Source organism: Acyrthosiphon pisum, chromosome A1 (assembly GCF_005508785.2).
Source record: "Acyrthosiphon pisum isolate AL4f chromosome A1, pea_aphid_22Mar2018_4r6ur, whole genome shotgun sequence".
Classification (NCBI taxonomy): Eukaryota; Metazoa; Arthropoda; class Insecta; order Hemiptera; family Aphididae; genus Acyrthosiphon; species Acyrthosiphon pisum.
The window spans coordinates 34,652,708-34,664,422 of NC_042494.1; the positions used below are offsets into that span (position 1 = coordinate 34,652,708).

Consider the following 11,715-nt stretch of genomic DNA (forward strand, 5'->3'; position numbering starts at 1 on the left):
TTGGACTCCGATTTTGAATAACACCAGGAAAATAGATTTAAAAATACTTAAAATTTAGTAAATATTCAAATGATTATTATAACTTTTGTAAATAGAGTTTTTTTAAATCAGAATTCCCAATGCAATCTGTATAGTCTTAATATTTCAAAATAAAAAAAATGGCCTAAATCTGATTATTTCAAGAGGCATAAGATATTTTTCCTGTTTGGGAAGTTTTTGTACAAAATACACATCAGCTTCAAATAATAACATGATTGTACATTTTTTGGAGTTTTTAATATCAATAACACAAATAGTTTTAAAAATATAAAATTTATATAACTCTAGTAATTTAACTAGCAATTTTATTTTATAAATAACAGGGGTAACATAGTATAGTATATTAAATATTATGACATTAATTTCTGCATTTGTAGTACTTAGTACCATACTACCATCACTAATATATCTATTATGTACATTATTTATTAAACATGTTTAATAATTCTTAATTGATGAGGAATAAAAACCAATTTAACACAGTATTATTTTTAAGCATAAGTTAATAGTAGGTATTCATGGTTATAACTCTTCTCGTTCAAGTTCTCTTAAATATTTATTATCTTCTATTACACATACTGAGGGCAATTCAAATTCCATTAGGTATTCACATCGGTTAAGCTCTGACACCGATATAAGTTTTGGTTTTAAACCACAACTCAAGTGAACCTGTTTTTAAGGTAATATGTGTTATTAATATTTGTTCACAATAATACAATATACAATTATTAATGTTTGTTCACTGAACATGTGAAAAAAACTTACATAAGCAAACCTTTGATAATGATTCAAACATTGTTGTCCTCTATCATAAAGCATGGTATGATATTGAGGTTTGTCATTCGTAAAGCTTGCCCAATCTTTCCAGACACCCAAGTGTACTTCAGGTCCTCCCTTTATTGGCCTTTGAGTTATCTATAGCAAATAAACTCAGTAACATCCACTTAATATTATTACTGAAGGGAGAAGGTGCAATTTAAATTGAAATACAGTAGAAGCTGCTTATTAGGAACACAGATAAAAGATACAATCACAATATTGAGACGAAATGCCTAAAACCAATCGCCTATTAGAAACAATCGTTTAATTGACACACTTGGTCCAAAAGAGTTCTTGTGTTCACAGCTTCTGCTGTAAATACTTTGTCTTACCTTTTCAAATAGGCATAATTTATATATGTATTCATCATTAATCAGTTCATAGCACTGTCCATCTAAAGCAGCAAATTCGTCATCTGGACCAAAATTTTTCCTTATAGATTTTTTTAATTCATATATTTGTTTTTGAAGATCTTTAACTGTCCTGTCAGCCTCTTCAAATAATTCATGAGCTTTTTTTGATTCTAAAATAACAATTGATAATAAATGTATACAACATGTATGTGTATCACACAAATTAAATAATCATCTACAACAGACATGATAAATGTGCGGCCCTACACTCTTTTCAGGCCTGTGGCCATTGGCAAATTAAGTGACGATAAAAGAATTATTATTTGATATGTTATTCGAGCAGCCATAGACCAAAGTATTCGATTCAATATTTTTAGCCCATTCGATGTTCTACATGCTTGATCTACAGTCTGCACTGACTAAAATATACAATGATTCTCAATTATCCATCATTTTCATGAAATACAAACACATAATTTTTTTTTATAATTTACTTCATTATTTTTTTTATAGAAGAATTTTTACAAATAGTTTAGTCACCTAAGGTCAAAACTATTAAACTGTTTTCAAATTTTTAACTATTTTAATTTTTAACCTAGGTCTTGTCTAAATATTGCCCCTAATGAGTAGCTAGGTACCTAATAACAGACATTAAACCATTCCCCAGCATTTGCCTGGATTATTAATTATCAAATTTTTGATTTTCTATTGATTAATAGTATGAACATTTATTTAGACATTGTATAGATATAATAAATTACCATTAATTATGATTTTGGTTTTCTCAGTATATAATAATTTATTAATTCTTACAGCTTCAACATGTTCAATATTATATTTTTCAGTTTCATTATCAGAACTATGATTAAAATCTTGATTTAGGATTTCTTTTTTGACATTTCTTTTAGCTAGATGTTGTTTTTCATCAAAAGATTTTGTGAAAATTAACAGGTTTACACGATTCCAGCCATTTGACATAAAATGTTTTAGATCAATTTCCTTTTTATTTTCCATAAAATACTATACAAATATAATAAATATTTTAAATGAAGCAAAGAGCATTTTGTTCAATATCTTAATGAATAAAATACTAGGTGTATTTTACTTCTATTGGTAGTTATGTTAATAATTTAATTTATCTATTCAACTTACATTAATTTCATCTTGTGAAACCAAGCCATCTTGATTTTGATCAAATGTACTGTAAGCAATTACTTCTTCTACTTCAATTCTAAATAAGATTTTTTTATTGTGATATTTTGACATAATTTAGTCTTTTAGTAGGTATTAAAATAATCGTACTTGTTGTCTTTGTTAGTATCAATTTCATTAAATATTTCGATTGCTTTATTTTGTTGATTTGATTTTTCCTCCTCTATAGCTTTTTTTTCTTTTTCTTTAGCTATTTCTTTGTCATTGAACATACTACTTCTATTAAACTGCGCTTCTTTTGTTTTGGTCAAGAGGTGGAGAATCTTATTCTAAAGAACAAAACAAAATTGAAAATATTGATAAATAACTTGTATTATATATGTAAATCTGTGATTGAATTGTTATATAACAGTTTTCAAAAAATGGTAAATTTACAATAATATCACTTTGGTTATTTTGTTACTTTTCAAAAAATAATCACTCAATCACAAATATTTGATAAATAATTCTAATATGTTATCTATTTTTCTGATTTTCTAATAACTGCTGACCTTAATTACTATTCAGATATTTTATCTATTAGTTCATAATTGTAAGGCCTTTAATTTGTTTGGGTTTCATCAAAGTTTGAGAGAAACAACAATGACGGCATTGTGGCTTATATTGTCTCCAAACGTGTCATGAATTAATATTACAATTATCCACTTGACTATTTCATGCACCTACCTCATAAATCTTCCAACAAGCTCCCAGCCTATTTTATGATCACTGCTACATAATTAAATCTGGTTGGATATATATTTATACTTTGGCCCCTACCCAATATTTATTAATAAAATTAAATTTACAATGTGATACATATAATGTGGTAGAATATTTATTGATCCATTTTTAATCACAACACTTTTTAATACATAAATCATCATTTGATGAAAATGTAACTTCTTTAATATATGTTCCTGGTACAGTGTAGCAATAATTGTATGTAGTTTGATGATCTATAGGTTTTTTTATTTGGCAATCGTTCCTAGTCTTTATACTTGAATTATTTGAATTCCTGATCCAATTTTTATAATTAATATTATATGTTGTCATTGTTTCCATTTTTTTTGTTGGGTTAATGTAAGTACTTTTAGGTTTGAAAATATCAACATTGTTTTTTTCTATTTTAGAATCCATGTAAGATGTTTGATAAGTTGTAGATTGAACTTCAGTTGGGGTATTTAACTTAAAAACACTGCAAGGTTGTTCATAGTGTTTACCTATTTATATTAAATTGGAATATTTTAGTTTATTGTTGATAATAAATTATAACTATATGAACTATTATGAACTTCTTACTTTGGGGAGTAATGTTTTTTTTTTGAAAGTCAGAATCTCTAGTAGTATTAAAGTCTATAGAACCACGTCCAATTAAATCAGAACAGTCTCTTGGTTTTTTAATATCCAACTTATCTGAAATTATCCATTTTTTGTAACTGGATTGTTGAATAGTTTTTGTAGGATATTGAAAACCAAATTTTAAATTATCTTCAAAGCAGTTACTTTTTGAAGACGAATTAATTTTTATAAATCCATTTATAGGATAGTTCTTATAAGATAATTTTTGTTCGGTTTTATACTGCATAGGAATATCTGGACGAATATAAGTTCCATGTTTTGCATATGATTTAACTCTTGGCGGCTGTACATAAACATTATTGTGATTACAATTTTGATTTTCACAATCACATTTGTTCATGTTGTATAAAAGCTTTTAATATGATGATAAATTAAAAATTAAATATCCGTTGCTAAGTTATTTGTATACTTAAATAATAATAATAATTTGTAGGTATCTATACTAACATATAACCTATAAGGTTTTTTTTTTTTAAATATTGTCTATTTGTATTTTAAATGGAATTGTCTCATTTTTATCTTAATTAAATTAATACAGGAATAATACTTATTTTTGTTATGTTTTTGTTAATTATAATGACCAATTTGATCTATCAGCTGCCTACGATACTGTTTGGCGAACAGGCCTATTGACAAAAATACTCCAACTGTTCCCATGCCTCACACTATATAAACTATTGAATAACATTTTCGCATGTTTTCAGTTCATTTAGGAGAGTTGCAAAGTAAAGTACGTCGCCTAAACAACGGCTTACCACAAGGTTCTGTCCTTGCCCCGATATTATTCAACCTCTATACATCTGATCTGCCAGCTACAAATTCCCGTAAGTTCATCTATGCTGATGATATCACACTGGCTACTCAACACAATAAGTTTGAAGTTACCGAGGAAATATTAACAAATGACCTAAAACTAATATCAGATTACCTACACAAATGGCGACTTATACCTAACACAGATAAAACCGTAGTGACTACATTCCACTTAAACAATCGATTGTAAAAATACAAGCCCCAAATTAAATTTGGTGGAAAAAGTCTTGAATACGATCCGACACCGAAATATCTAGGAGTGACGCTTGACAGACAGTTAACTTATAAACATCACATCGAAAATACTGCTGCTAAACTTAAAACTCGAAACAACATTATTCATAAACTAGCTGGCTCATCTTGGGGGCAGCTATGCCCACCCTAAGAACGTCGGCCTTGGCGCTAGTCTACTCTGCCGCTGAATATGCCTCCCCAGTATGGTTAAATAGTTCGCACTGTAGCAAGATCGATGTTCAACTTAATCACTCTATGCGTATTATCTCTGGTACTGTCAAACCGACTCCGATAGTATGGCTCCCAGTTCTCTGCAATATTCTACCACCACACATCCGGCGTAAAAAGGCTGCATGCAGAGAATGGTCAAAATACTTATCTAATACATCCCTTCCATTAAATCAAGACACGTCAAACCAGAATCTTAGGCTAAAATCTAGAAAACCTGCTTATCTAACTACAACCAGACTCATTGATAACCTGTATGACGGTATGGACGAATGGAGACTAGAATGGCAGAATTCTACCATAGACAAGTATAGCCTAATTAGAAGCCCAGATAGTCCAGTTCCTGGTCAACAACTAGCCCGTCACGAGTGGGTAACACTTAATCGCCTACGTACAGGACATGGTCGCTCCGGAGAGATGCTACATAAATGGAAAATGAGAGATAGTCCGGGCTATGACTGCGACCACCCATTACAGTCCATTTCCCATATTATAAGTGATTGCCCTCTCCGCGCATTTAACGGGACAGTGGAAGAACTCCACTATGCAACTGACAATGCGGTCAAATGGATAAGGACACTTGACATCCAACTTTAGACAACTATCAAATAATTGACAACATGGAAAAGTTACCCATAGCCTTAATTTTAATATTGTTTTACCGTTTCGTGAATTATTTATATATCTTTATCTGTATCTAGTTTGTAATGCTTACATATTATTACCATACGATGATAATAATAATAATGACCAATTAAATTGTAGTAAATGTAACAAAATAAATATGAAAACTTATTGTACATAATTTTGAAATAATAATATGTTATGTACCTATTTGACATTTTGATAAGTTGGTTACATATGAGTTATAACTATATAAGAATATCATGTGGCAGACTGAACTTCAATTTTAAATGACACATTTTCATAATTAAGTACTTACCACCACCATCCTATTTTTACTTTTAACATAGTTATGATGTAAATAAAATGTAATCAAAAGAGCCAAGAGGTTAGGCTTTAGCATGTAATTCTGTGCCACAGTCAGGGGGTGGCACCACCCCCTTTGAAAAGTTGACGCACTGCGTCAAAATTGAGTGCTTCAGCTCGCTACTGCATGTATGAGTTTTTATTTATTGTTTAATTTTTTTTTTTAAATAGTGATGGGAAGGACTGCGAGAGTAAAGGAATCTATTATATTCTATATATTATAATATATTATATTATATTCGTTCCAATGAGTATAATATACCTATATAAAAATGTCTTACCTGTCTCTGTAATAAAAGATATTTGCCTTTAGCAATAAGTTGTTCTCTTATTTTAAATCCAAGAGCATATAAATTATGAACTCTATTTGCTTCACCTCTAGCTTCATGGCTAAGATTTTCACATGTGTTTTGACAAGCATCTTTTTGGAAATTACTAGCCCACTCATCAGACCCATCACAACAATCTGTTTAAAATGTAATGTCCATTATAATGATAAATTATAATTTTAATTAATTACATTTTAATCTATAATGATTAAACATATCTCGATTAAAATGTGTTAGAATAAATAAGATTAAAAAATTAACTAATATAATATATTTGATTAAATTTAAATAATATTTTAGTTGCCTATTGCCTACCGAGTGTAAGGAATGATTATACACCTGGATTATACAGCATCTATAAGTTAATTTTTAATAATATTATAAGTACCTATAATAAACTCTTAAAATAATGATGTATTTCAACATTTTTTTACTACTTACATTTTATAAAGATAAATGTTTAATGATTATTTAGTTCAATTTAAAGTAGTAATAAGATAACATTTGCTATATTTAAATTATATTTTTAAGAACAAGAGTTTAAACTTTAAAATATTAAGGGTATTTATTTTTTTAGGTACTTATAATTTATGAAATATTAATACATATTATAAACCATTTAAATAATAAGAAAAAATTGTTATCTTGAATATAATATAGTTCAGAGATACCTATTACCATTATACAGTTTTTAAGAATTACAATTCTCAGAATTAGAATTACTGAGATTATATTTTGTTTGATATAATATAGTATAATGTTATATTAAATGTTATAGGTACCGCAAATTCCATCATTCACACGTGATGACGGCACAACAGAAGGAAAATGTCCTTTATTTGAACAGTAAAATGTGCCATTTGGACATGCTGAGGTACCTGGCTCATCACTTGCATCAATACAATCACAATAATCATCATTAATATATGAATAAGGAATAGTTAAAGTGCCATCGAAACAAGAGAAGTCCTTGCCGTGGGCATATAGTTTGGCATCTACAACACAATGCCAACATGGTCATGAAAAAATGATGAATAATTATGGTAATGGAATAAATTAAATAAATTATATTTTAATTATTCAAATTACTTAGGTACCTATTATCTATCCACCAATAAACGATGGCAGAAGAGGAGTTGTATTGTTCATACAGATGTTTGTTAAAAAAGGAAAACCAAAAAAAAAGGTACCTATTATCTATACATTATATAAACGAGTATCCTAAGTGAGAGTGACTGATTCATAACAACGATTAGACATTTTGAGTGTAGATTAATATAATAATTTCACAGTGCATTAAGAAAAGATTTTGCAAAATTTTGATTTTAAGGTGTTAAAATCGGCAAAGACAAATTTTACATGTTAATTATTATTAGGTATAATAATACATACTTTATTATTATTATTTCCATAATTACCATTATTATTGTTTATTTTCATTATTAAACATAGTCGGTATATTTAAAAATGTATATATTCAATATAATTATATTTTGTAAAAAATGTCTTCGATTGAAGTGATTTTTGTCAATGGAATATTGACATTTGACACCTCAAATAGTTGTACCAATTACCTGTGATGGTGCTTGCCTTTTCCGTTCAATTTAATTTCATTTGTTAAACACTCAAGAAAGATGCCAGGAGATTCGAAATATAATTGTTTCGTATGTCTCTATGAGGATCATTGGAAACTGTATTACTATGTCTTACAATTCAAATGGTAATAACTTCTCCACTGCTGAGGATTATTTATGTGAAATGGTCAATCCTACTGTTTACAGTGGTTATTGCAAATTGGTTGCAGCTGGCAATATTTTTCCATTTTTATTCGAAATATATTATAATAATAATTTTTATTCTAAATTTGGTGTACATACATTCCCAGTAACTGGAAATATTAGAGGTTATTTTAATGTTTATTTATCTATTTCTAAATCTTCTTATTAATAATCTTAATGTTACAGAAAATGTAATCTGTAAACATATACAAGACTATCCTGAGTGACTTATAATCAGCGCAGAGCCAAAACTTATTAGAGCTATCGATTTTAAATTTTGATGGTAGATTAAGGGTAGTAATTAGTATTCGTACCTAGTCGTATTGCCTACCACCCTGGCTGAGTTGCACTTACTACAGCTAGTTACACCCAAAAGGAGTTGAGCAAACATAATTTTTTTAAGAGTTGCCATTTTTTATTGGCAATAAAGTGTACGGGATCAATTAGTATTATATACATATATTTAATTTTAAAACAAAAATTAGCTTAGATAAAAATAATATTCATTATAAATTTTACTACTTTGACAAGTAGAACTTCTATGAATTAGATAAATATTTATTAGCTATTTACAAAGATACTTCTGAATCTAGGTTAAAATACACCAATAATAAACTATCTTTCTAGGGGACCAACCAAACAACTAAAGATTATATTTCTCTTTAATTTACATAATTTGTAATATTTTTATTGCAGCATTGTAAAAACACTAAAAAGGTACATGAAAAGGTACAAAAAGGTTGATATAATTGATTACATAATTTAAAAAAAAAATGCATCATCCAAAACTGTGTAAGTATTATATTTTTGTTGAAATTGTGAATAATGAAAGAACTTAATTGTTCTAAGAAAATAACTAATGAGTACAAAATTACCCATCAAAAGCTGTCGAAAATATTGTAAACATATTATAAACTTTGTAATTGATACTATTAGCTTAATAGGCAACAGTTATGATACATTCAACATTGTATAGAATACCTAAACTGGTTAAACTTACTTTCTATTGGGATCCCTTTTATGATTTCAAAGTTTCCAACAGAACATTCCGTCAAAACTATTGAATGAAGTAGAAGATTAATAATTATAACAATGTCTAAATAGAATATTTCCATTTTACTATTCCATTACAAACTACAAAGATTCAAAAATCATTAATTATTGGGTCTTTGAAGATAACTGCAGTTCCGTTCGACCAGACTCAAGACTGTAAGATTATGATATGGCCAAATCGGGTGACTGCGTGGTCTTTATGATAGTCTCGGGTGGGAGGGGGGCGTGGTATACGTTATCAGTTAAATACTTCATATTATCAATATTATTAATTTTTTTAAATGTCAAACCACGATTAAAGATATAATGGTTGTCCAACGAGCATGGAATAGTTGTCTTTAATATTACTCTCATGATAAGATCAATTCTGCAGCGCTCTTGACAGCAGTGGAATATTAATGTACTATTGTACTACATTAATATATTAACCATAGACCACGATTTAAGATAGTATGGTTGCCCATCGACCCATTAGAAAAATGTTATCACACGGCATACGGTTTGAATCGAAAAGTCACGTGATCTACGGGGACCCCCGCATACAGCGCTCATATTGGTTCAAATTAAAACTAATAAAAATTGTTATGTTATACCTATATACAATAAAAATATATACAGAGTGTTCCAAATTTCGTGTGACAAAAGACCGAAATTTGGAAGACCCTGTATAATGATCATATTATATTATAAATTATAAAATAGTCCACTAGAAGTGCTAGTGCCCGGGGTCCGATTTAAATCCAATGCCGTCTTATCATAGTTCGTTGGGCAACCATACTATCTTAAATCGTGCCATAGACATATTAATATGTCTATGATATTAACATTATCTCATATTAATATTATAGCATAGAACAATATAGAAGCGAAACTCGATCAGCTGATGGGTGAAGTGTTTACCTATGATCTGAAGTCCGAACAATGAAACTGTTTCCGTAACACTGACATGATGTTATACCCGTATTGAAAAACCGTTTCCGCCTAATAGGCAGGGTATTCTGCGCGGGGTCGGGTTGTTTCCACTGTTTACTTTTATCATAGATTACGTATGCCACGCCCCCCTGGAGACCGTGTTCAAGGCTACAATCGCCCGATTCGGCCAATTCACAGAGTTTCGTACCCCTGATTATAGAGAGCACACTAAGTTAGTTCAACAGCTGATTCTGAAAGTAATTTCAATTGCCATGTGATATTGCTTGTGACCACGGATATAGATACTATGGTTGCACGACGGCCCCATATTGGATCACAGTGCTGAGCGGCGCCGAATGTTCTTATCAATTCTGACAAAAAGTCGCGTTTTACTAGCGCCCTCTACAACTACTACTAAGTTACGGTAACCAAACCGGGTTACCTAGCCACGGTGGAGCGCTAGTATGTCGAGACTTTTTTTTGTACGGATACTATGTATGTATTTATGTAACTTGATAAGAACATTTGGCGCCGTCATATTATTATTCGTTGTGCAACCATAGTATCTATATCCGTGCTTGTGACATAGCCCGTCGGGTAACAATTATATCTTTAATCGTGTGTCAAACACCCTTAGAAACTACCATAGAACAATATAGAAGCGAAACTCGATCAGCTGATTGGGGTTTTGTTTCCCTATGATCTGAAGTCTGAACCTCCGAAAAACATGGAAATGTATGTTTCCACGCACCAACATCATGCTAGACATGTTTACGTAAACGTTTCCCGAAACATAGGCGGGATACGCTACGCGGGGTTAGCTTGTTTACCATTCCCTATTTCACGTATGTCACGCCCTCCTGGGACCGTGTTTAAGGCCACAATCGCCCGATTCGGCCAGTTCACGGAGTTTCGTACCCCTGAAACTACTCTAGTACTCTAAGCGAATACCATAGACCAGAATCCTACATGGCGATTGAAAGCTTATCAATTATCAGGCCGGCGGGGGGTGGATCTGTAACGGGGAACATGTAAAATAACATATTATAATTTATAAATGATACACAGCGTCCCCGTTACATCTTATCAATTTCAATCGCCAACAATCGCCAATACTCAGTATAATCACAGAACAATATAGAATAGACACTCGGTCAGCTGTGTGGGTTTTCGTATCCCTACGGTATGAAGTATTGGACTCTATAAATTGTACCGTATCCGTAATCTGATAGAATGTTGGCAACGTGTATCCCTCTTTGTTACGAAATCTTAAAAACGGATACAAGGCAATGGCCAATGGTAGAGAGCCTTGATATTAAAGAGAGTGGCCAACTAGTGTGATAGCAGCCATTAATCGTCCAAACATTTCCCGCCTTTTTTTAAATTTGAGTACTTCAGCTAGGGGCATTATACACTATAATTACTATTTTTTTTTATTTTTTTTATAATGCTTTAGCTCATAACCTTATTATAGTTAGTATTGTAAAGTATTTGAGTATTGGTAAAACATATTTTGTACAAAATGTTATGTTTTAGAAATATATTGAAGTTCATTATTTGAAAATTTCACAAAAAAATGTGTTTATTAAAATCATTTTATTACATTTTAAATAC

At 30.3% G+C, this 11,715-nt stretch overlaps 1 protein-coding gene across 3 annotated transcripts; it reads right to left on the reverse strand.

Moving 5' to 3' along the window:
• Nucleotides 1–324: 324 nt before the first annotated feature.
• On the reverse strand, nt 325–9,374 carry LOC100573036 (glucosidase 2 subunit beta). Of its 3 annotated transcripts, XM_003242571.4 has the most exons (9): nt 9,137–9,362; nt 7,141–7,353; nt 6,311–6,495; nt 2,514–2,692; nt 2,364–2,442; nt 1,973–2,231; nt 1,191–1,381; nt 805–954; nt 325–708 (listed from the first exon to the last, which is right to left on the reverse strand). In XM_003242571.4, the coding sequence occupies exons 1-9, from the start codon at nt 9,249–9,251 to the stop codon at nt 562–564; spliced, it is 1,518 nt and encodes a 505-aa protein (XP_003242619.1). In that variant the 5' UTR covers nt 9,252–9,362; the 3' UTR covers nt 325–561. The 3 variants fall into 3 exon arrangements, with proteins under 3 accessions (XP_003242619.1, XP_016657664.1, XP_029342808.1); XM_016802175.2 differs by lacking the exon at nt 7,141–7,353 and having other exon boundaries at nt 9,137–9,363; XM_029486948.1 differs by lacking the exons at nt 325–708; nt 805–954; nt 1,191–1,381; ... (1 more) ...; nt 2,364–2,442; nt 2,514–2,692 and adding exons at nt 3,090–3,625; nt 3,705–4,047 and having other exon boundaries at nt 9,137–9,374.
• Nucleotides 9,375–11,715: the final 2,341 nt, after the last annotated feature.